Raw genomic sequence first — 25,992 nt, 5'->3', positions numbered from 1 at the left:
AAGCAATGAATTATAAGCCTGGTGTGGTGGTGTGTGCGTTTAATCCCAGCACTTGGAGGCAGAGGCAGTTGGATCTCTTTGAATTCGAAGTCAGCCTGGTCTACAAAGCAAGTCCAGGACAGCTAAGGCTACACAGAGAAACCCTATCTTGACAAAACCAAACAATCCCCCTCTCCCCCCCCATACACCACACCACCACCACACATAGATAGACTAAGTAGTTCTGGACTTGTCCTCTCTGCTCCTAGCTTATGTGGGACAGCTTAGCTGAACCAGATACTGTGGATAGCACACCGCTAAGTTCTCTCAAAACCTGCACAAGTGAGGTGCAGCGACTGATTCCACTGGCAAGGAAGGCTGCGGATGCTCAGCTCACAACAGGCATTACTGACCCTGCTCTATTGAAGTCCTGCACGGTACAAACCAGACTAAAAATACATGGCGACAGACTCCACCTGAAGGCAGTGAAGAGCAGCAGAGCGTCTGCCTATCTGGTCTGTTGGCTTAAACACTTGCCAGTGGCTGTGATTTTCTAGGGTTGGCAATGAAATAAGCTTCTAAAAGTGTATTAGGACTAACCCTGGCCTGGTAACCTTTCTTTGAGGACAAAAATCATGGCTTCTTTTTTTCCCTAAATAAGGACATTGCTGGGGGCAGTAAGCTAAAAAGCTAAGAACAATTGAAACTATGGGGGAGAAGGAGTGTGGAGGTTAGGACAGCTTTGGGAAATTGGTTCTCTGCTTCCACCATTGAGCCCCAGGGGTGGAACTGAAGTAGCCACACGTTGCTTGCTAGTCGTCACCTTTTCCCACTGAGCCATTTCACTGGCCCGAGAGCAGCTTGACAATATTTGTTATTTTATGTATATGAGTGTTTGCCTGCATGTATGTGTACCATGTGTCTTCATGGTCTTTTTATCAGAGGCCAGAAGGTGTCATCCACCAAAACTGACGTTACAGACAAGTGACACTGGGAACCAAACTGAGTCCTCTGCAAAGGCAACAAGTACTCACTAGCCCTTGTTTTTGAGTCTTCACTATGTAGACCAGGCTGGCCTAAGACTCAGAGATCTGACTTGCCTTCTGCTTTCTATTCTGGGATTAGAGATACATGGGACCAAACCTAGACCCAAAGAACGTTTTTAAAAACTCTTAATAAACAAAAATCCTTAGCCTGAGAATGTTACATAGTCATTACCCTGGGAAAGTGCTGTGGTGATAATGCATAGCCTTTTGTTTTTTCAAGACGGTGTCTGTGTAGCCCCAGCTGTCCTGAACTCTGTAGACCAGGCTGGCCTTTAGAGACCTGCCTGCCTCTGCCTTCCGAGGGCTGGGATTAAAGGAGTGCACCAGCCCTGCCCCGCATACATAGCCTTTAGATTGTGGTAGTCAGTGAAATGGAGAACTTGGTGCAGAGTGAGTTCTCAGCATCAGTTGTTTCCAAAGATTGCCAGCCCCTCTAATCTGCACCGTAGGTGGTTCAGGTGTCCTAACCCTATTCAGATGCTTTAGCCATGTCCAAGGAAACTTCATATACAGTCACTTAAGACAGGGTCACTATGCAGTCCTTGAACTCCTGACCATCCTTCCATTGGCCTTATAGGTCTGGTTGTACCCAACTAAAACAAATGTGGATGAGATGAACTTTCAGAGAAATTTTCTGAATTTGAGGAAATTACTGTTACAGTAATCAGAAACTGGCAGAAAACTTGCAGTGTTCCTAATTCATCTCAAAGTTTACAGCAGTGACTACAGTGCCAAGGACAATACAAAGACAGATCCTCAAGAACTTTTTTACAGTACGGATGAAAAGAATGTGCAGCTGCTTGTGACAAGTGTCATGAAAAGTAATTGCTGAAACTACACAGTACAGATCTGGAGATGGCGTGAGCTGAACCTACACAGTACAGATCTGGAGATGGTGTGAGCTTGTCCAAAAATGTGAGGTGAGATCTCTACTCCAGATAAAGGGCTCAGTAAACAAGAGGGATTCAGTGCCCACAACTTCGTGTGGTGCTAGGAATCCAATGTAGGGCTGGTACATTAGGCAAATACGACTACTGAGCTACACACTGTAGGCTTCTCGCCCAAATTCTGTACTGTTGGCTAGAGTTGACAGGAGATAGAGATGTCAGATTAACCCAAGTGAGAACTGAGTGGAGCACACCCCAGATTAGAGACCATCAGAACTGTGCAGAACAGTTGTAGTGTAAAATAGGACATGGAGAAAAAAAATCATCAATGCCTCAATTTCCTCATCTGAAGTACCAGTTACCTATCTCAAATGTAAGAATTATAGCGGCTAAAACAGTTATCTAGAATCATAGCTGACAGTAAAACCTCAGTAACTGGCAATAGTTCAGTAAACATGATACCAGGGCAGAGGCCACAGAAAGGACCCCTGCTCTCACCAGTAACTCATGTGGGAGATGAACATGAATTTGTAACTTGGATATACAGTTCTACTTGTTCTACAGACAAAGAGCACCTGAGCCGATCTGGGACCTGGAACCCATCCTCCAAGTCTTCGTTGTTTGCAGTAATGAAACAACTATCTTAAAGCACAGGGGCTTCTGGTCATTTATATGGAAAGTCCAAGCTCACACTGGAGGTAGCTTAGTCTTGCTGGGCCCAAGTGGGCTGTGTCCAGGGAGACTCGCACTGCCTGGCTCCAGGTGTGCCTCTGCACATTCACAAAAGTAAAGGTCCACGCTTCCCAGAGGCCCTGGCACTGTTGCCGTGGTCAGAGACTGCAGTGCCGCATGGGTGAGCCTAGAACTGGGCTGTCAGTTGCTTGAGGACAGGAGAGAACGAAGCAGAGCTGGCAGCCAGAGCAGCCAGTGTGTGACACCCAAGCTGAAGACTGGCGTGGCTAAGGCACACATTGCGGGAGAGCAGTCACCGAGGCCTCAGTCAGGATCATGGATCTCATTTAAAGAACGGTGAAAGCTTCATAGCACATGAAGCTCAAACTAGAAGCACGGCCATTCTAAGTGACAAGCTAGGATCGAGAGCTGAGGGTGAAGCCCAGGGAAACAGGAATTTTGTACAACCTGAGGGGCTAAGTAAAAACAAGTAGCTTAAGCCCAAGTCAGCCAATAACCTTGAAAAAAGCTGCCGTTTCCTCCTCTAGACAATGCTTCATCCATTTATTTCCTTTTAACAAGCAAGGTTTTTCTATTCCCACCCTTGTTCTGGATGACAGACCTTTTAATGTTATAAACTTCAGGCACTATAGATGGGCAGATAGTTAGCTATTCTAACCCAGTATTTGCCTGGCCTATTTCCCAGCCACATGGCCATCTTAATTATGTGCCATCTTAGTTTTACTCTAGCTGCTCCTTCTCTGTGTCCTGTTGGGACAACCCTCCTCTGGTTCCCACCTACGATGGCCCTCACTGGGATCAGAAGTCCAGCCTTATGCTCTCCTGCCAAGCTATTGGCTGTTCAGCTCTTTAGCTGACCAATCAATAGGTGATGGAGAACAATGTTTACAAAACATTGATAGGTGGTGCTTCAGAAATATGCCAAAGTCAGACTGTATGTAACCAGATCTCTGCGTACAGAAATCGACATTTGAATCCAAAGTGTACAAAAATACCCTCAATTTCCCTTCTTTAGCAAAACTCGAAAGAGCTGCCTAAAGCTGCTACTTCCGTGTCCTTCCTTCAGTAAATCCCAAACTTCAAGCCTAAAACTGATTAAACATCAACTTTGGAAAACCCAACAAAACTCAGTTTCTTTATATCCTCAGCCTCGCTGAAAGGCTCTACCTGAAACAATTTTCTCCCCGTTTACACTAGCCTCTTTCCCTATCTTAGCTACAACATTCTTCTCTTACCTTTTCATTAGATTGTTTTATGTGTGCTTTGCCTGTGTGTAGTATGTGTACCACATCTGTGTGTGCTTGGTGCCCATGGAAGTCAGAAGAGGGCACTGGATTCTCTGCAACTGGAGTTATGGATGGCTGTAAACTTCCACAGGGTACCTGGAATCAAAACAAGGTCCTCTGCCAGAGCAACAAGTGCTTTTAATCGCTGAGCCATCTCTACTTCAGCAGTTTCATCCAGTTATGTGGACATGGCTGCAAATGCCATGTAGCAAAAAGAACTGAAATTTTGGAGTTGGCAATACATGAAAGGTAGTGAGAGTTTTACTTTGAAAATCATTTATTTTACATTATGTAACCAAAGATACAAACAAACACCAACAACTTAGAATTGCCCTGGAATTCTTCCACTTGATTTTCAATCTGCAATTAGAATAATCTTAATTCTACACAAAATTTCCTAAAGCTGCTGGGCAGTGGTGGTACATGCCTTTAAGCCCTATACCTGGGAGACAGAGGCAAGAGGATCTCTGTGAGTTTGAGGTCAGCCTGGTCTACAGAGTGAATTTCAGGATAGCCAGGGCTACACAGAGAAAAAAAAAATCCTAAAGCTAGGAAGCCCATGAAGCACCTTAGGGTAACTGCTAATTCTTTCTCAGAATGTTAGCTGGTCTCTACAGAACACCGGCCCCTCACTCCCCAACTGGAGCAATGCAGAGCTCTCCTGGGAGCACTACCATGAATTTGCAGATTTACTTTCTAGTTCTTGGATCGGAAGGATCTTAGGCTCAAAGGACATTAGATAGTTCTAGAATCAAGATGGCTCCTGGCTCAGGATCAGAATCTTCTAGATAGAATGAGGTTTAGATCTGCTGAGTGGCCAAGCTGGAGATGGAAGCTGGAGAGGCCAACACACTGTGGTGGAACGGAAAAATTCATCTAAGAATGAAGTAAGTGAAAGACTAGGAGAAAGCAGGATGACTGACGGCAGTGAGCCTTCCTTCCAGCTCCACTGGTCTCTCTAAAATTTTGAATAGAAAATTTGAGAACTTCAGTCCAGCTTGCTTTCCTATCTTTGTCCAGCTTCTGTATTGGATGTATCCACATTAGAATTCCTACAAACAGAAACAAAATCAAGACAATTAAGAGACATCAGAACAGAAGACAACATCATAGCTAAGTACTTTATACTTAGACCCTCCACCCCCAAATGATAAAGAATAAAAGAGACCATGGTGGCACACATGCATACAAGGCAAGCAGGCAGATCTCTGTGATTTGAGGCTGGCCTGCCTGATCTATGTAGCAAGTTCCAGGCCAGCTAAGGCTGTACGGTAAGACCCTTTCTCAAGAATTAATATTAAAAACTAAATTAAAAAGGGGATCTGGGAATAGACTCATTATTACACAAGCATATACTTGTAATTTTGGAATGCTTAGTTCAAGAGCTAGTTCATGTTAACCTAAACTGGCAATGCAGAGGAAAAGGAGACCACATTGCCATCTCACCCCATTTTCAAGACACGTGTGTGTCTTACTCATGGTCACCAGTTCTCCTTGTTGGCAGCACATCTGGTGTTCTGGCCCTCGAACTTGAGGAAGCCTCTCCTGGGCAGCGCTGCTTTAACCTCCACTGGAGAAGGTAGGTTTGGATTGTGCTTTGTTAACATCTAAAACAAACAATTCTTTTTATCAGGTCCATATTTATGAATGACAAATCTGGAAGGTGTTATAAAAATTCAAGAAAAGCTATGAACAATGTAAAGATAAGGGTTATTTAAAATACTTTTTAAAAATCAGCATATAAACATACATGTCCTTATAAACATTAAACAATAAAAGAAAATTAAATTAACTTCACATGGAAGCTTGATGTCGAAAATCTAAACACACATTGACTGAAGTTATGGAACATTCCGAGAGCCACGTTAAGTCTTAATGGTGTAGAAACTAACAGGAAGACTGAGATGCCCGGAAGAGGAGGTACACAACAGCTGTGAGTAAGTGCACTGCATCTAGTCAAGACTGAGCAAATGAGCATCCATCATGGGTGGAGAGAGGCTCACAGGCCCTAGCTCTCCTGAAGAATCCAGATACAGTTAATAAGGAGGGCAAGACATTGTCTTCAGTGGCAGAGCCACCTGTCAACAAACCCTCACTCATGCTCCTATAAACAGCCCTAATGAAACTCATTTGGAGTGTCTCTTTTAACACAGAATTAGAGGGAGCTGATTGGGAAGGGAAAGGGGGTCTGAAGGAGTGGGACAAGAGAAGGTAATGGGTGTTTGTGTGTGCCTGTGAACATGAACAAAATATATTATGTACATGTATGACAATGTCATCAGAAAACACATTACTATAGAATGAACACATGCTGCTTAAAACAGAAAAAGAGGGCTGGAGAGATGGCTCAGTGGTTCAGAGCACTATCTGCTCTTCCAAAGGACCCGGGTTCAATTCCCAGCACCCACATGGCAGCTCACAACTGTCTGTAACTCCAGTCCCACGAATTCTGACACCTTTACACCAATGCACAAAAAGAATAAAGTTACAATAAATTATTAAAAAAAAATAAAACAGTAAAAGAAAAAGTTAGAAGTATCACAGTGAACGTAAGGTGTCCTCAGGTCTGGACATGTAATAAAATGGTAGAGTGCGGGGCTGGAGAGATGGCTCAGTGGTTCAGAGCACTGCCTGCTCTTCCAAAAGACCTGGATTCAATTCCAAGCACTCACATGGCAGTTCACACTGTCTGTAACCCCAATTTCAAGGGATCTGACATCTTTACACTAATGCACATAAAATAAAATTAAATAAATTAAAAAAAGGTAGAGTGCTTCTGTGCCATAAACAAGTCCCAGTGTTTTGCCCCTGCACCCTTACTTTCGCACAGAAAGAAAACCCACAGCAGGAAACAGTAACCTGCCACATGCACCCTTGTAAAGACAGATGTTCCCCCCTCACCTAGTCCATCTTCTAAGAGCAGCAGAGCTGGGACTGGAGACAGCTTAGCAGTTACGAGCAGGTACCAGAGTTCGCTTCCCAGCTCCCACATTTACAGCTCACAACTGCCTGTAATTCTAGATTGGATGCCCTCTTCTGACTCCTCAGGCACCTGCATTCACAGGTTCACGTACTCCTACACACAAGTAAAAGTAAAATATACCAAAAAAAGGTAAAATTTAACAGACCCTTTGTTGATCTTTCAGGGTGAGTCAGTTCGGGCATTTGTGTGTTTTTCTCCGGGTTTATTGTTCTCGTGGCCCTCAGTAGGCAGAGAAGCTCTAGAGCAGTCTCTCAGGAGTTCTCTGCCCCTGCAAACTGTCCAGCACTATAACCTGGATTAGTGGCAGTTGGACCAGTCCTCTAGTAGTGTCTACTAGTTGGTGAAGCCATACTACAGAGTCAGCCTTTTTAACAGCATATGAATCAGTGCCCACAAACTGACAGTTTGAGAAATGAGGACACAGGTATTAACGACACCCTGCTATGGAGAATATAGAGCAAATGGCATTTTCACGTTCAATGGACAATAGCTGATGTGGCAATCACAGATAAAAACTAACAGAAACAATACACTGTAGAACACAAACTACAAGAAAAGGTAGTTCTCATGAAAGTAATATTGCTAAAGCCAAGCTAGGAACTGGTGGTTTTTGGTTCAGGAAAGCCTTAAGGTTTTTCTCAATACCCAAAGTCCCACACTGGCACAATGGTAAATATGACAGTTTACATGCACTTTCAGTTCTCTAACTCAAATAGATAATTTTCAAAATATTGGAAAATAACCTGGAGAATGTCTTCTGGAATTGCAGTGACTTCTGGAGGACTGGGTGTTCTGATATTTTCACAAGAAGTAATTGTAGGAGAAGGGGGATCTGTAAAATTCTCATAGCATTCATCTGAATTTAGGATTAACGGAGCACAATCCTTAACATCCAAATCACTCACTGAAGTATTTGACTTTGATAATGGATAATTTTTATACACCTACAGAATAAAAATAATTGAATTATAGTAAATAAATAATAATGTTTAAATACATTTTTATTCAATTACTAGTTCCTTTGGAGTCTAGTAGGTCAGGTCAAGTTTTCTGACTGAGTTCTACTGAGTTCTTGATTTTTAATCAAGAAACAAAGTACCGTCTCAGTACCAATACAGGCTTACAGGAGAACTCGACAGAACAGCAGCTGACTCCAGATCTGGACAGAGGCCCCGCCCCATCTCAGGCAGCACAAAACCGAGTACTGGGGCAGCAACATGAGGCCTGAGGAGAGAGATCAGAGCTTTTGCCTTGATGGACCTTTACCAAATCTGTGCGAGCCTCCGCAGGGGGTAGTTTCAAGGCAGGAGTGCAGGTGAGCAGAGAACAAAAGGAGGAAAGGCTAGTCCGCTAGACAGGAAAGGCCAGCTCAAGAGAACACAGTGTTTATTTATACAGGCAGGCTCACTCCCATACCCAGGAGAGGCTTAGCATACACTTAAGACGTCATGTAAAGTCGAGTTAACAAAGACAGTATGGTTACAAACAGCACACCAACAGGTGCCTTCCACAGGAACAGAAATTCAACAAGTGGGTGTGGTGGGGGGGCAAGAGGATGAGGAGATCATAGTCAATTCTAGGCTTTAAGCAAGGTCTACGGCCACTTTGGGCTACACGAGGCCCTTTCTTTTTAAAAACAAAACAAAACCACACTGCACACCGCCAAAAGGTGCGTGTGCAGCCGCACTGTCCAGCAGTACTAGCCACAGCTCAGGTGCATCAAGCCACATTTTACGTACTTAAAAACTAAAAACGACAGGACACTCCACCACTGTCAATAGCCTTGTCAGACTGTACAGCACCAGCTGTCTCACCTGACTCATGAGTAAAGTTTGATTATGTTGAAAATAAGTCAACAATGCTGAGCATTAAGTTACTTAAAAATCTGTTACCTAGAAAGAACCAGTCTGAGCTGTTTCTATTCACTCTTTTTGCTTAAAATATATATGTGTGCATGGTGGCTCACAACCATCTGTAATGAGATCTGGCGCTGGTGCCCTCTTCTGGCATGTATACATGCAGGCAGAATACTGTATAAATAACAAATAAATAAAAATTTAAAAATGTGTATGAATAATCATTTATCTTCAAGAATATCAAACTTCTTGAAAACATTTTTTTTTTTTTTTGCTTGGTCACATCTGACTTTAAGACTGACAAGATAGATGGCATCCGCTCTCAGACATGCTCACTGCATTCATTCTCTGCCTTCTCACTAGCTATTTGCATTGGTTCTCATGGCTCCAAATTCCTTCCTATACTGTCATATAATCTTTGTCTCAATTTGCCTTAAACAAATTTTGACGTATGAAAAAAATTATGGCTCCTGATATATGGGGATAAACTACCTCCCGAATGCACTGTACATGCATTCCTAAGAGCTGCACTGGTCTAACCTGTTACCACACCGAGTCTACAAGTAATGACTCAGTCATAAGGAGAGTAGAGTGTTTAAGTTCAGTGGAACCTTACCAAATGTGCACTGTCCAATGTAGAAGGAATCTTCAAACCAGGAGTGCAGAATTTAGGTGGCAATGGTGACTTGGTGTATTCAGCATCTAGAAGACATTAAAAAATTAAGTTTAAGTATTCCATCTTTTAAAATTTTTTTATACAATTATGTATGTGTGTGCACATGAGTACAGGTGTCAAAGCGCTCAGCTGGCCCTGGAGCTGGAGGTAGAGGTGGTTGTGAGCACCTAATGTGGCTGCTGGGAATCGAACCAGGGTCCAATGGAAGAACCCTCTAGCGGCATGTGCTCCTAAACTGAGCCATCTTCCAGCCCAGTATACCAATTTTCAAGTTAAAAGCACTGTCACTCTAGCTTGTGTATTTTATTATTAATGTTTTAAAAATCTAAATTTGGTGTGCAGTTTGGCTGGACAAGAAAAACCCATGAAAGGGTTAGGCTAACTTTGTAACCTATATGTCTTCTAAAGCCTATAGTTTTGAGTTTTAGGTCCAGGTTAAGCTAAAGCCTCTTAGTACCTTTCCAGAGAGTGAAGAAATGTGACCCTATCTGTGAGGACAGATATAAAAAAAGGGCAAGCAAACAATGACCTTCACTCACCAAAAGAAGGACCAGACCCTTGTCCTTGAGATAGCGTTTTTTAGCAATGAACCTAGACTTCTTCTGATTAGCTTTTGACTTCCAGCCAAGAGCCCGCAGCCCTAATTTTCAAGGATGAGCTAACCACCCCCACCTTCAATTGCAGCTGCATCCACACTTGGCAGGACTGGCCAAGCTTGAACACCTAAGACTAACCAATTATCTTACTTTATAGCTTCCTCATCCAATCCTAAATTGCCAAAACTAGAACTTCAAATCTCCCGCAATTTTTCTTTTAAAAACCTAAAGGCCTTTGTCTCCCGGTGCCACTCTTTGCTGACCAGCAAGGGTGACCCCGTTGTACAATGGTTAATAAACCTCTTGCTTTTGCAACGAGTCTTGGTCTGGGGGAGTTTCTGGGAAGGGCGCGATTGAACTCCTGAGCTGTGAGACCCCAGGTCTTACATTTTTGGTGCGTTTGGCCGGGAAAGGGCGTGCCCCTTCCCCAACCCTCATCAGACTGAACTCGGAGGTCGAGCTCGGAACAGGTTAGTCTGTTTCTGTCTTACCAATCTGTTTCTTGTCAGAGATGGCTGCCATGAGGCAGCCTCTCAATTAGATTTCTGTGGTACCAATCTGTTTCAGTTTAGGCGCCTATCTGGACCTTTTTGGTCATCTGATCAGTCATTGCGATTGACAGACGTGTCAGAATATCACTTGACTGGGAACTGGGGACGCCCACTTTCCGTTTGGGAGGTTGGATCTGAGACGGTCCTCCTCCCGTCTGATTTTCGTAGAGAACGACCGCCACCAGGCAGCCATTCTATCAGAGCACTGTGGTACCACTCACAAGGGTGTCCTTGTTTGATTACTTGCCTGATTCTTTGTGTTTCTGTTGTTGTTGCCTCTCTGACTCTTTTGACAGGGAGATGGTCTAGCTTGAGAGCATCTGTAGAAGGGGTTCGAGTCCCCTGAGTGGTTTGAGGCCACTTGCCTGGAACGGTTTCATTAAGGCAGACAGACATGTCATTAATGCCAAGTCCATGGAACATCCTGTAGGACACTCAGCTTGCTCCTTTCTGTGAACAGGGAGGAGCAGAGAGATTCTGCTCCCCCAGCAATTTAAATCCTGTGTTTCTCATGTATGTATGTATTTTTCTGTGTCTGTTTCTTTGTAGACTTGGACTGATAAAAATTTGGACAGAGGATAATTAAAATTAGAACTTGGCCCGGGAGTGTACATGGCTGCATGGCAGGACACCAAGCAGTGTGCTCTCCCTCCCGAGGGAGCCAAGGAGGGAGTGCTTTCGGGTGGCTGGGGAGACATGTGGAGCTGGGGCTGGAGCTTGGGCAGGGGGTGCTTAGGCACTTGAACATCTGTGGAATAACAATGCACACCCAGCAGGGCATGGGCTTGATGTGGCCCCTTGTTGCGATGGACAGCCAAAGAGCACGGGGGAGGGGAAAGGCCCAGCCAGGAAGCAGGTTCAGGACCTGCGGGGGAGGTAAACTACAGTAGAGCTCACAAGGGAGCCAAGGGAGCAGGCAAGGCTCATGGGCTTGCTGGGTCCTTAGACATGGCTAGGCGGGGATTGGCACCGTAGCTACTCCATGATAGGAGCTGCTCTGGCTGCCGAGAGTGAGGAAAAACTCCTCCCCCTTGCCTTCATGCCAGCTTAGCAGGGAAGTGAGAGCAAGAGTTCACCACACCCTCTTGCTCCTCTCTTCCCTCCTCCCACCTAGGGGGCTTGCAACTTATAGATCAAACAGTAATTTAAAAAAAAAAACTACACTTGCTGTAATGTTTAGAATTACAGCTGAGTCTGTCTGTTTAAATATATGGCCATTATACGATTGTTTTCAACTGGTCTTCAATGGTAGATATGATAAAAAAAATAATTGGGTTATGTTTTAAGGTTAAATTCAAATTCTTGTTTTAAACACGTATATGTGCCTATGTGTTTGTAGGGTCTATAAATGCATATGTTTAAATAACAACAATGTAAATTGCCACATGGTGTGGCTCAGGAAAAAAACAAAGGTTGCAAAATCTCTGAGTCAAAATGATTTTATTTCCTTTTAGGATAAGAAGAAAGTCTTATTCTAAGTTGATATTGGTTCTGAAGATTGGGTTGTTTTCACTGATAAATTTTGGTCTTAAAATCTGGTTTCGACTTTTAAAATTATGGTTATGCTTTGTAAATTCACTCCTAAAAAAGATACTTTGCTTTGATATTGCAGAGACGAGTTTTAAAAATTGTTTAGATGTTTAAGAGGATAAAACATTTACAGTTTATCAGATTTTTTAAGCAATAACTCTTGGGCAGTCCAACAACGAACTTAAAACAGTTTCCCAACCCTTGGGAAAAAAAAAATTACTGGGAGTTTTTCTGTTGTCTAAAAAAAAAAAAGAGAGAGTGAGCAAGAGATATTAAAAATAAATAAATAAATAAATAAATAGCTTGTCTAAAACAAAAATGTCGCTTAAGCCAGAAAAAGAAAGCTAGAAACCTAAAGGTATATAGGAAGTTGCAGAAGGTTAGTGGATGTATTATATAAAGCCTGAGAGTTAATATGATTTAAAAAAAAAACCTGTATTTAAATATGTTATAATTCATTTAAAAGGCTGGTGATTCTTCATTACAAAATGTTTTTTTATGCTCTTTTAAGGGGAAAAAAATTCTGGCTGATAGGTTTGGTATGGCTAAAATAATTCATACAGTTTAAAAGTGTTCTGTACTGTTCTGTTATGCAGTTGGTTCTAAAACTTATTTGATCACTATGTTAAAACTTTTGTTTGTGGGGGATTATGGATGCTCCACAGTGTTTGCTGTGTCATCAACATCACCTAATGGCTATGTTTGGTATTGTCAGTCACAGCCTGTGCTAACACATGGCTAGCTGCCATGATGGTTCAGAGATAGAGAGCACATGAAGCTGTAGTTTTGCTGCCATATTTGTTTAGGACTTCCAGCTGAGTTCAGTTACACGTGGCCAGCCGCCATGCTGGTTCAGAGATAAAGAGGGTAGAGACATGAGTTTACCACCATTTTGTTTAGGTCTCTCAGTTATGTTCAGTCCTCTGATTAGTGTTAAGTGCAAAGCTTTTTACTGTTCAATTTTAATACAAAGTGGTAGGATCAGCAAGATTTGCTAGCCCCTCTATAAACTGCATCTGATTAAAATGTTTGCTTTAATTTTAGTTCAGAAAGAGCAGACTTAAAGCTATGCTAACGACTGCAGTTGGTTAAGATGTTGAGCTCTACCTAGTGTCTTTGTATAGGGTTTTTTTTTTAAGGTTAAGCCAAGGATGGGTAACTATAAAGTTTGCCTATTTGTCTTAAAATATATAGTTCTAAAACATGCATCTCAAAAATATGCTAGAACTAGATTAAATAGCATTCTGTTTTATAGGACACAGTTTAAAACAGATGATAAAAACAAAGAGTAACTCAGATATGCTGGCCCTCAAGCTTATCAGAGATCTGATGAATATGGCATTTTAACATATGTAAGTTTATTGTGACAGAAAGTCCCAAAATCCTGGCAGTAGCTCCCCAAGGTCTCCGAGAAGATTTGGACAACGACAGATGACTGCAAGTCTGGATTGTGGTATGCTAACCACTGGGCAATACTGCCCCAACTGGCCCACTGCTAGGGCCCAGCCTAAACTGTGGACAAAGCCGGGGACACCTGAAGAGCCATTGTCTCACATTGTGAGAGGCAAGGTGAGGTCAATCTCTCCTGTTCCTCTTTCCACAGCAGCAGTTTCTCATCCTCTATGCCTGATGGCTGGACTGCCTCTGCTCAGAAAGCCAGGAGACCACAGGAGCAAGGGACACTGCCTAGGTGATGGACTAACTAGTCATCTCTGTCATTTTGATCGATACATTTACTTAGCTTATAATTTATCCTTCTCAGGTCTCTGATCACATTGACAGCTAGGCTGAAAGGCTAGGCTTAGTTAACAGTAACTTGGCAGTTAAAGAGCAGACAGTTAGGTTCACTATCAGCTCATTGGACAGTTCATTAGTTAGTTAAAACTACTGGGTACTATATCTTTTTTATAAAAAAAAAACACACAAAAAAAAACAGGTTTGCTCTGCTCACAGACTTTACATCAGTTGCCAATGTCTTATATTAATAGTTAAATAAAAAAATATAAGGTTTATATAGGGTCTGAGGATATAGGAGTTCAGGTTATAAAAATCTAAAAAATGTTGGTCTACATACTGATCAAAGTGTCAATTTAATGGACGTCAGGTTAACACTTAAGTAAAAAAAAAAAGTACAAGCAGTTTCTCACGCAGGCAATTTTGCTTAGCCAAAATATAGGAGGGTTTACTCTAAGGTTGCACAGAGCCTGCTGTCTGGTTACTATGGTTGCACGGAGTTTCTCAGGGTCAGAGCAGTCCACTGTAAGACCACCAAGGTCAGTCTGTGAGAGACTGGACTTTAAAAAATAGCCAAGAAGCTGAGTTCCGCTGCTCAGATGCCGTTAACTCCAAAAAGGCTGCCACATGGACACACTTAAGTTGTTTATAAAAGCTATAAAACAAACAGCTGACTGGTACCAATTCTGTTGGATATAGTTTTTATCTGTTACTCTCAAAATGTTGCTGTATTAGATTTGCTGATATGTTACTTTTCTGAGTTTCCTTTTGTGTACCAAAAATTTATATGAGTTTATAAAAATCAAAAGGTCATAAGACCTAGATCTGGCATAGCTCAAATGGATCCCAGAAGAGTTTTTCCCTGGTGTTGGGATTCCTCACTTTTTCCATTTAACAGACAAATCTTAACTTCTGTCTCTAGTCTGAATTTGTCTCAGCAGATTTTCACCTGGTTGACTCTGGGCTGCAAATTGAAATCTGGACTTGTTGGAAGCTGACATGACTGCTCCCTGTCTCTTCAATTGGATCCACTAACCAGAGACTGTTAAGGACTGCCTCATTGACCAGCCTTTGACTGGCTCCTAGTAATCTTTACCCATGTACTTTCCCCAACTTTTGACCAGCATTTCAGCCTCTTTTAAACTGAAATTTCAACGATCCATCATCAGCATGAAGAAATTCCAGAAGACGGATCATCGGCCCATTGTCCCATTCTACAGGCTGAAATGTTGAGTCAAAAGAAAAAAAAATTCTTAAGATAAAATTCTCACTCTGCAGCTGCTTCATGATTGAAGCAGTTACAAGGAGAAGGGGGAAATGAAAGGGTTAGGCTAACTTTGTAACCTATATGTCTTCTAAAGCCTATAGTTTTGAGTTTTAGGTCCAGGTTAAGCTAAAGCCTCTTAGTACCTTTCCAGAGAGTGAAGAAATGTGACCCTATCCGTGAGGACAGATATAAAAAAAGGGCAAGCAAACAATGACCTTCACTCACCAAAAGAAGGACCAGACCCTTGTCCTTGAGATAGCGTTTTTTAGCAACGAACCTAGACTTCTTCTGATTAGCTTTTGACCTCCAGCCAAGAGCCCGCAGCCCTAATTTTCAAGGATGAGCTAACCACCCCCACCTTCAATTGCAGCTGCATCCACACTTGGCAGGACTGGCCAAGCTTGAACACCTAAGACTAACCAATTATCTTACTTTATAGCTTCCTCATCCAATCCTAAATTGCCAAAACTAGAACTTCAAATCTCCCGCAATTTTTCTTTTAAAAACCTAAAGGCCTCTGTCTCCCGGTGCCACTCTTTGCTGACCAGCAAGGGTGACCCCGTTGTACAATGGTTAATAAACCTCTTGCTTTTGCAACGAGTCTTGGTCTGGGGGAGTTTCTGGGAAGGGCGCGATTAAACTCCTGAGCTGTGAGACCCCAGGTCTTACACCCAAACAGTCAAATTCACATATATACTTATCATTAGTATTAATAAAAGTTGCATGACATAAGAGCAGTACAAAGCAATGAATTCTGCTGTACTAGGTAACATCTAAGAGTGACAAACTTTTTTTTTTTTTGAGACAAGTTCTCTGTGTAGTCTTGGCCATCTTGGACTCGCGCTGGCCTCAAACTCACAGTGATCGGCCTACCTCTGCCTCCTGAGTGCTGGGATTACAGGCGTATACCACCTAGCTTCTTGCCTGGATTTTTAACAGCAGTTTTGGGGACCCAAACCCAATTCGGCTCTCACATTTGTGTAGTGAGTACTTTACTAACTGAGCCATCTCCCCAGCCATATTTCTTTAAAACGCCACACTTTATTGGGAAATGACTTCTGAACATGGCGTAAAGGCATACATGTCTGTGCATGTTTATGCCTACGGAGGTCAGAAAAAGACATCGGAGGCCCTGGAATTAGAGATACATATGGTTTTGAGTACATGGTTGCTAGGAATCAAATCAGGTTCCCTGGAACCTGAACCTGTTCAGCTAATGCTCTTAACTGCTCAGTTATCTCTGCAGCCTTAATTTCACTTTTTTTTTTTTTTTAAAGTAGCATCTTGGGAGCTGGAGAGATAGCTCAGCAGTTAGGGCACTGGCTGCTCTTCCAGAGGACTAGCTTCAATTCCTACCCCCCAATGGCAGTTTACAACCATCTGCAACTCTAGTTTTGGGGGATCTGACACCCTCTCCTGGACTCTGAAAGTACCAGATAGGCATGTACTTGGTACACAGACATATATGCAGAATACCCACACACACTAAAAATAAAAAAGTAAAATAAAAAGCATCTTGGCAGGCAGAACTTCTGTTATTGCCATACCCAGTTCGTTCCTTTCGATATACCAAAGAGCCTCTTTAACAACCAGTACTTCTTTAATGCAACCACCCTCTACCTTATAGAACTGTAAGCTACCAACAGTATGAGCCAGTTATTTTTTTAAACTCATTTGTATGAGCAGTGCAATTTAATAACATGTTGTAAAATTATATTTTTTTCCCCCTAAAAATAGTTCAAAACTTTGGAAAGATAAAGACAGTTTAAACATTTGCCAATAAGGTAAGAAGAGCTCACAGATTTGGAAAAATTAAAGAATAAATGGGGGCTGGAGAGGTGGCTCAGTGGTTAAGAGTTCTGGCTACTCTTCTGAAAGACTTGAATTCAGTTCCCCAGCATCCCCATGGCACTCAGCCACCTGTAAGTCTAGGTCCAGAGGATCTAACGCCCTTTTCACCTCTACAGGCAACAGGAAAACACGTGGCGTACCGACACACATAGGGGCAAAACACGCATACATACAAAAATAATTTTTTTTTAATTAAAGAAAAATGTTGAATATCTATTTTTGTGGGTTAAGGCTGCTGTTTGAGACAATCTCAACGTAGTCCAGGCTGGCTCAAGCTTGGCCTTTTCCTCCCTAGTGATGGATTACAGATGTGCCTTACATGTGTCTTTAAAGTTAAAATGATTCTGGGGAGCTGGCTCAGCCAGTGGGGTGTCCACTCTCCAATCACAAGGACCTGAGCTCAGCTCCCCAGCACCAGTGTAAAAAGCCAGGCAAGGCAATGTGCGGTTGTAACTGCAGTGCTGGGACGGGGCAAGGCATGTCCCTGAAGCTTACTGGCCAGCCAGCCAGGCCAGCCAAATCAGCAGGCTCCTGACTTAACGAGAGAAGCTCCCTCAAACACTAAGGTGGTGAACAGTCAAGGGAGGTTTCTATCCACCCTCTGGCCTCCACACAGACCCACATCAACACTTCCAACCAGAGCAGGTAAAATTTGGAGAACAAAAGCCTGACACATATACACATGGTCAGAACCAACACTGACAACCTACTGGGGCCGAAGAGCTGGCTCAGCAGTTGAGAGCACCGCTGCTCCTTGCAGAGGACCCAGGTCCAGTTCCCAGCACACATGGTGGCTCACAACCACCTGTAACTCCAGCTCTGGCGGCGCCATTGCCTTCTTCTGGACTTTAGGCACACATATGTGGTGCACAAACATACATGAAGGTAATCAAACATACACATGAAATAAAGGCAGTTGAAAGAAAAAATAAGACTATTAGAAAAATATATCTCTCTCTACCTTGAAACCAAGCTGAGCCTAAACGGAATAATGCTGAATAAAACCCAGTACTACAAATTAAGAAGTCGCAGTAAACTCAGGAGTCTTTTCTGAGACCAAGGACCATTGGTGGAGATAACCTAGAATGCTGCTCAGATGTAGCCCATGGCAGTTCAGTGTCCAAGTGAGTTCCACAGTAATGGGAACAGGGGCTGTCTCTGACAGGAACTGATTGGCCTGCTCTTTGATCACCTCCACCTGACGGGGAGCAGCCTTACCAGGCCACAGAGGAAAACAACGCCGCCATTCTTGATGAGACCTGATAGACTAGGATCAGAGGGAAGAGGAGGAGGACCTCCCTTATCAGTGGACTGGGAGAGGGGCACAGGTGGGGAAGAGGAAGGGAGGGAGGGATTGGGAGCAGAGGGAGGGAACTACAGGGGGGATGCAGGGTGAATAAACTGTAATTAATAAAAATAAAAATAATTTAAAAAACGTTGCAGAAAACTACCTCAAGATAATAATCTAAAATTAACAATTTTTTTTTTTAAACAAAGATAACCAGAAAAAGTACAAAGGAGAAGCTAATTTTTAAACTCACCAGTTTTTTCCAGCTGCTGGATTATGGGACCAGGAATAACAAAAGAATTATTACTGGTCACAGGCCTTGTCTGTACGGACAGGTCACAGGCCTCTTCACTGGTTCCACTCTCACGGAAACTGTAAAGTCATAAGAGTTAACATTCAACATTTGTAGAAAAACTTCATCTTACTATATTTCAGTTTGGAGTAGCTCATTTTCAGTTTATAAAATAAAGACCAATAGAAGTCATCAAAAGAATTAAACAAATATATTTGCAACACATATCTTTTAAACATTTAAAGTAATATAATACTTACCTTAAATATACTAATATATAAAGCAAGGTGTAGAGGCACATACTCAAAACCCTAGCACTTGAAGACAATAGATAATACCCTATCTTGATCATCTTGAAGAAGACTAACAATTAACACTAACGCGCTTTGAAAGGGCCATGGAGACCTACACTGTAGAAGCTTTCTAAAACATACACATACAGGAAGAGTTTAAAAGGAGTTACCCCATAACAAGAACACTGGCCCCCAGCTCCGGGACACACAGAAATCCCAGAGCCTGGAAAAAGTTACCTTTTGGAGTTGTTTGCCAGTGAAGCCCCATAGACTCCCAACCCATTACAGAGAAATTATGCTCACTAGAGTTTCAGAAATAACCACTTTCTAACTGAAATTACGACCTATCTACAAGCTGGAAGCCAGGCCTAACACTGTTATTGGGGACAAGAACCTGTGGCTAGATAGGTCCCAGGAGAACTGACTCGTGTTAGTTGTGCTACACGTTGGAGTATTAAACTGAAGCCTAATGACGATGCTATGATGGGTGTGTCCACCCAGCTTTTCGCTTTTGAGGCACGCTTTCTCTACGAAGCCCTGAATGTCCTGGAACTTGCTATGTAGACCAGGCTGGCCTCAAACTCAGAGAACTGCTCCCTCAGTGCTGGGGATAAAGCCAGCATCACCACGCCCAGCCTGATTACTGCATTCCTGAATCTTTGGGGATTTTTCTTTTGTTTTTGGTTCTTTGAAATAGTCTATCTCTATAGCCCTGGCTGTCCTAGAACCCACTTCATTGACCAGGCTGGCCTTGAACTCACACAGATCAGCCTAGCTCTGCCTCCCAAGGATGTCCAGTTTTGAAAAGCTTCTTTTTGCAGATGAGCATTTACACAGAGATCCACAATTAGTCAAGACTGCCGAGTGCTCAGCCCTAAATGGGATCATCTTGGAAGAAGAGGCAGTGGAGGACTACATTAAAATAGTGTTTTCCAGGGGAGGAGGTCTTTCCCTATCAGTGGACTTGGAAAGGGGCAGGGAGGAGACCAGGGAGGGAGTGTGGGGTTGGGGAGGGAATGTGGGAGCGGGATACAGAGGGGACACAGAGTTAACAAAATGTAACTAAAAAGAAAAATAAAATTAAAACAAAAAAAAGTGTTTTCCGGAGTCTAGAGAGTTGGCTCAGTGGTTAAGAGCACTGTCTGCTCTTCCAGAGGACCTGGGTTCAATTCCCAGCAACAACATAGCAGCTCAAAACTGTTAGTCCAAAATCTGACACCCCTACACAGACATAAATGCAAACCAAACACCAATGCAGTAAAAAAAAAAAAAAAAAAAAAAAAAAAGTGTTTTCCTGGCACAACAGGGCAGTTCACATATGAACTCACAACAGTTGTGACAGAACGTACAAAGTTAAGCTACACCAAATAGCAATATGGAGGTGGAAGGAGGCCACAAAGTCCCAGCCTTAGCAGAGGAGCTCCAGGCGCCTGTCATCTGCTGAGCGAGGTGTGGTCCTTGGCAGGTAGACTATGCTGCAGCAGTATTTGGGAGCACAAATCAGACTTCATGGGTTATTTAATGAGAAGGACAGGAACTGGGGCGATGGTAGTTCTAGAGGAATTAGAGGGAACAAACAAACAAACCAACCCTGTATAAAGTTCATAAAGAATTAACAAAAATATTTTCTGATGTTAACACACACTGTTAACTACTGAGCCACTAGTAGTTAACATCACACACTGCTCTTCTAGGACCTGAGTTGGGTTTCCAGCGCCTACGTCAGGCAGCTCACAACTGCCTGCATCCAAGGGGATCCAATGGCTCTGGGCTCTGAAGGCACCCACACTGACCAGCACACACCCACATGTGTAATTAAAAATAAACCTTTTAAAAAAGTCAAGTTGCTTACCTCTTAATGTTCTTCATGTTTTTAAGTCCAATTGTATAATCTTCATTTAAACACATAGTATATTCAGATATACCAAAGTGTTCTAATTTTGGGGTTACACACTCAAAATCATCCATCCTTATGGCACATCTGGGGGTCTTGAGCACTTTAACAAAAGGCTCTTTGGCAGGAGGGGTTTCAGACACACACTCCTCTTCAAGGCTGATGGCTGTCTGGGGAGGGTTCGCTGGGACTTGGGAGACCATGTACCGCTCGAGTCCAAAATCTGAGAGCTGTGGGCTGCGCAGAGGCTTTTCAGAAACAGAACTGCTTGGAACACATGGATCAGACAGGTCACCCTTCACGCCAGGCTCCTCGACATCTTCACACACAGCCACCTCTGGGGTGGACTTCCCCTCTCTCTGCTCATATGCTGGGAAGAAAAGTTAAAGAGGTAAATTCCGGTTAAATATCCAGACCGAACACTTTTTGACTATTAAAACAGCACAGAATAGCACACTGAAAATGTTCCACCTCAGCCAAATATTGATGCTTTGAAGCTTTCATTTCAACTGTCCTGCAAGTCTGACATACATCTTACCTACTATCTAGACATTTTAGAGAAATGAAATTGTTTCAAGAAATCAACACCCACAAACAAAATCCAATTTATTTCCTCAATGTGATTTATCAATCAGTCTTAGTGTTTCCTGAAAGCATTTAGTATGAAATTAGTGTATAATCAACTGTTCTAGATTTTACACTAACTATAACAATATGATTTTAGACTTTTAATTTTGTAAAAATTTTCAATTACATTTTATTTTGTGTGTGTGTGTCACGGTGTACATGTGATGTCTATTCTCTCCTTGTGGGTTCTGGAAATCAAATAGAGCTTGTCAGGTTTAGTGACAAGTGCCTTCACCCAGAGCTGTCTTGCAAGGCATAAACTTAACTTTTAGGTGTCCAAGTACAGAAGGAAAAAAGAGGAGTATGTGAATGTACGGTTGTTTTAGGAGGAAAACACTTTTTTTTTCTTTTTCTTTCTAGCCTACAGTACCTGGTATCCCCAGGTGGTCTCCCATCCAAGTACTAACCAGGCCCGACCCTGCTTAGCTTCTGAGAGCAGATGACATCAGGTATGTTGAGGGTGGTATGGCTTTAGACCTATTACACATTTTTAAACTTTGAAGGTAAACTGAATTCTAGTACATTATGTTGACTAACTGACTAACCATACATACATACTTACTGGATTTTATTACTGTTTTTCTGACATACAATGATGATCTTCATAAAAGAACAAGATACTGAAACATTTTAAGCCGCCCACTCAGAGGTCTGGGCAAAATGGCAGCAGCAGTAGTTAACACTGGCCAACAGACAAACCAGTTGGTCTCCATCTAGCGATCCTCATGCCCTGGCCTCCAAAGGGCTGCAATATGCTCAGCTCTCACTAGTCTTTCCGCACCCTCATGAAGTAGCTACATTACATTCCCCACCTGACACTGAGGAACAGGTGAGTAATGAGGCTCTGAGCAGTGACAACTTTTGAACTGCTGCCCCTTCTGCCTCAGACCCCTAGGATTACAGGCATGCATTGCTTTACTAAGCCATGAGAGTACACTAACCAATCCTTTTTTTTTTTTTTTTTAATAAGTTTGCAACTAAGAAATCAGTTGCAAGCTCAAGCATCTTGTTCTGCAGAAAAAGAATCTGAATATAAAAGGATGAAAGAGTTCTGTGTGGTTCTCCAGCTACTTATTGGCAGAACTAACTAGGCATGTTGTGCCCATCCTGCCAGGTGGTTTTACCTGCACTTTCTCATTTTGAACAGCTCAAAGAAGACTTATGTCCAGGACTGTGTCAGTTCTCATCTAACACTATGGAAAGCAGAACAAGGGCCAGTTTTATTTCTTGCTGCCAAGTCTTCCTGCTGTTCAAGATCCAGAAGTTGCCTTACAGGGTGCACTGGCTGGCAGAATGCTGAATGCTCCCTGAACAATCTGACAGCTGAGTCTCTAGTTGTCTTAATCACTCCGCCTCCCATTCTGAGATGCTAAAAAATGAAAGTCAGTCAAACCTGAATCTTTGTCCCGTGTTTGATATCCATACTTCTGGAAATATTCTCTTAGTTTTATGATGTCTGCTGTATTTTTTCTCATCAGTACTTTTGTTGCCTTTATGAAACTTGTGCTTTCTTGGCTTTCCAACCTTGCTTTATCAAGAACGGTGTTAACATCATCCTTTTAGGAAGAAAGCAAATATATTACACATTTTCTAACTTTCAAGTTTACTTTGTGAAGATTATTATTGTTTAAGTTTAAACTTACTATGCTTGAGACCAAAAAGCAAAAATGCTTCTAACATGTAAGCCCCTAGCTTGTACAAACTGTACCCTAGCAGCCCACTCTCCTTTTTCCCCAGACACTGACTATTCTTAAAGTTTCGTCATCTTATAAAATCTGCTCTTCTTGCAAGATAGTTCACAAGACTAACTGCTATTTCTGCTTTTGTAATCAAGCTTACTCTCTTAAAAAGAGAGTAAGACAACTAGAATAACTTTAAGACAAATATGTTAAACTTAGGCCCCGCCTACGCACAGGTACAACCCATGTAATCCTGTGGGGTTTGCCTTCATAAGCCCTGAACGGGTATGTCCAACTGCTTAGCTTGGAAGCATTCTCAGGTGCAGTCCTGGTGCCAATCAGTCCAGGTGCCAGTATCTAAATAAAAACCTCTTCTCATTTAAAATCTTAGTTGCCGTCAGATTGGTGCTCTGAGACCCCATACCCATAACAACTTAAGCTAGAGGAAAGTTACCCACAGAGAGAAATGCTAAGTTAATAGTACCTTTAGGGTCTGGACTTCTGAATGAAGGTCATACAAAATTCTCATTGGAGAATCCTCAAAGTCTTCAGGAAAGAAAAATGTTCAATAAACATGAGGAAAAGAAAAAAATTTAATGTAGTACTTTAGACATAAAAATCCTATTGGGCGGCAGTGGGCACACCTTTAATCCCAGCACTCGGGAAGGAGAGGCAGGTGGATCTCTGTGAGTTCCAGAACAGCCATGGATACACAGAGAAACTCTTACCTTGGAAAAACAAAAACAAAACAAATATAATAAAAGCACTCAATAAACTACAGCACATATAAAGTGCATAATCCAGGAACAGCAGCCCATGCTTTTGATCCAGAACTGAGAGGCAAAGGCAAATGGATCTGTGTGGGCTCAAGGCCAGACTAGTCTCTGATCAACATAGTAAGAGCTACACAGAGGGAGTCTGTCTCACCGAAATAAAGTACACCTAGCAGACAAATGTCCTCTAAAAATATAAACATAATATACAGCAACTGAGACAATGGAATAAGACTCAGCATTACTCTAGAATGCAGATAAACACGAGAATGGTGCTAAAGGACTACATATCACACAGTGCCTTTCACAGGAACGTCTAGAAGAGCCGGGTCCACTCACACAGAAAGTGGAGGTAAGGTTGCCCAAAGCCACTATGATGGATGGTGACAGGATTAGGGGAACGACTGTTTAATGAACCAGAGTTTGGGTTACCGAAGTTGAGAGAAGTACCTGTAAAGGAAGACCCAAGGCTTCTGTGACAAAGTTTCAGTGAGTTAGTTACCTTTGGAAATTATTAAAATCGAAACCTCCTATACCAACAGTTGCACAACTCTGACTATACTAAGAGCCAATGAAATGCATTCTTAAAAGTCTTACTGCATGTTAGTTATCTCAAAGACAATGTGTAAGTCCATTTCATGATTCATCACTACAGTCACTGTCTTAGGGTTATCATTGCTGTGATGAAACACCATGACCAAAAGCAACCAGGGGAGGAAACCTGGAGGCAGAGGCTGATGCAGTGGCCATGGAAGGGTGCTGCCTACTGGCTTGCTCCATACGGCTTGCTTGGCCTGCTCTTATGGAACCAATGACCACCAGCCCAGAGATGGCACCACCCACATCAAATATTAATTAAGAAAATGCTCTACAGGCTTGCCTACAGCCCAACCTTATGGAGGCAGTTTATCAACTGTGGCTACCTTCTCTGAGATGAATCTAGCCTGTGCCAAGTTGACATAAAATTAGCAGCAGTTATTAAAAGTGAAACTTCTGGCAATCTTCCACATATATATATATTACATATTAAAGAATTATTACATTTTCTTGTTAAAAAACAAATGAAGTTTGTGCAGAGATAATATTTTGGTAAGAATATAAAGCAGCAAACACTGAGAAGCAATTTTTATATAGTGGAAAAAATAGACTACAGCATATAGTCTATTATGCTGCATTAACTCGACAACATAAATAAAGCACTTTTTAACCCCATAAAATAAGAATGGCAAAAACAAACAAACAAAAAGCTTTTAAAACAGCAAGTGTTGTCTCTTGAGTTAAAGAGAAAATATGTATATTCTTTTTACTTTTCTGTATTAAAATTTTCCTATAGTGCATGTTACTTTCACAGTCCCCCAAAACATTTCTAAATGGAGAGTTAGTCTTAAGTAAATCTGTGTATACAGAGTGCAGTTTTTTTCTTTTCTTCTTTTTTCGTTTTTTTTTTTTTTTTTTTTTTTGAGACAGGGTTTTTCTGTGTAGCCTAGGCTCTCATCAAACTCTGAGATCCAACTGCCTCTGCCTCCCAGGGTGCTGGAATCAAAGGCTTGCGATAATTATGACATTTAAAGAAAACAATCTCAAAATCTGAACTACGTTTGCTTTTTTTTTTGTTTGTTTGTTTGTTTGTTTTGGACAGCGTCTCGCTACGTTCGTTAGTCCTGCTGACTGATAGGTCAAGAGTTCCCTACAGAGACCAGGCTAGCCTGGAACTCACAGCAATCTGCCTGCTTCTGCCTCTCTGAGTGCTGCGATTCAAGGGGCGCGCCGCGCGCTCCTTGACCTGCGACTAACCAACAGCAGAGCAGAGCTCTGTAGAGGAGACAACAGTTATTTACTGGAGAAAATGCAGACGGCCCGTTGGGCGAGGAGAAATCACTCGACGCGCACAGAGAAGGGCGCTTTAGCGCGTTTTCCAAAGAGACGAACCTGGATGTTAACAAGCACCCGACACGGCTCGACTTGAACGCAGAGCGAGGCTCCGCTCCGTGCTCCCTCCCCGCTCTACCTGCCGCCCCTCTCGGGGGCCGCGGCCGCCCGCGCCCGCTCACCGCCGTCCTCGCCGTCCAGCGCTCGCAGCAGCTGGGCCGTCTCGCCGTCCAGCACGGCGGCCAGGCCCCGCAGCTTGCAGTGGAAAGTCTGGATGGGGTTCATGCCGACGGCGGCCGGGCCGAGCGCGCACCTCCCGCCGCCCTCTCACCCGCCACTCCT

At 42.7% G+C, this 25,992-nt stretch overlaps 1 protein-coding gene and 1 pseudogene across 4 annotated transcripts; both read right to left on the bottom strand.

The window, feature by feature from the left end:
- Nucleotides 1-4,150: 4,150 nt before the first annotated feature.
- Nucleotides 4,151-25,966, bottom strand: Ska3 (spindle and kinetochore associated complex subunit 3). Of its 4 annotated transcripts, none has more exons than XM_021639079.2 (9): nt 25,833-25,966; nt 23,493-23,554; nt 22,723-22,885; nt 20,661-21,072; nt 18,477-18,595; nt 9,347-9,432; nt 7,618-7,818; nt 5,338-5,498; nt 4,151-4,943 (listed from the first exon to the last, which is right to left on the bottom strand). In XM_021639079.2, the coding sequence occupies exons 1-8, from the start codon at nt 25,933-25,935 to the stop codon at nt 5,373-5,375; spliced, it is 1,272 nt and encodes a 423-aa protein (XP_021494754.1). In that variant the 5' UTR covers nt 25,936-25,966; the 3' UTR covers nt 4,151-4,943; nt 5,338-5,372. The 4 variants fall into 4 exon arrangements, with proteins under 4 accessions (XP_021494754.1, XP_021494755.1, XP_060247098.1 ...); XM_021639080.2 differs by having other exon boundaries at nt 5,367-5,498; XM_060391115.1 differs by having other exon boundaries at nt 25,790-25,924.
- Nucleotides 21,688-21,806, bottom strand: LOC132656662 (5S ribosomal RNA; annotated as a pseudogene).
- Nucleotides 25,967-25,992: the final 26 nt, after the last annotated feature.

The sequence above is a fragment of the Meriones unguiculatus genome, chromosome 9, assembly GCF_030254825.1.
Source record: "Meriones unguiculatus strain TT.TT164.6M chromosome 9, Bangor_MerUng_6.1, whole genome shotgun sequence".
Classification (NCBI taxonomy): Eukaryota; Metazoa; Chordata; class Mammalia; order Rodentia; family Muridae; genus Meriones; species Meriones unguiculatus.
This window is presented reverse-complemented; position numbering and strand designations above follow the sequence as displayed.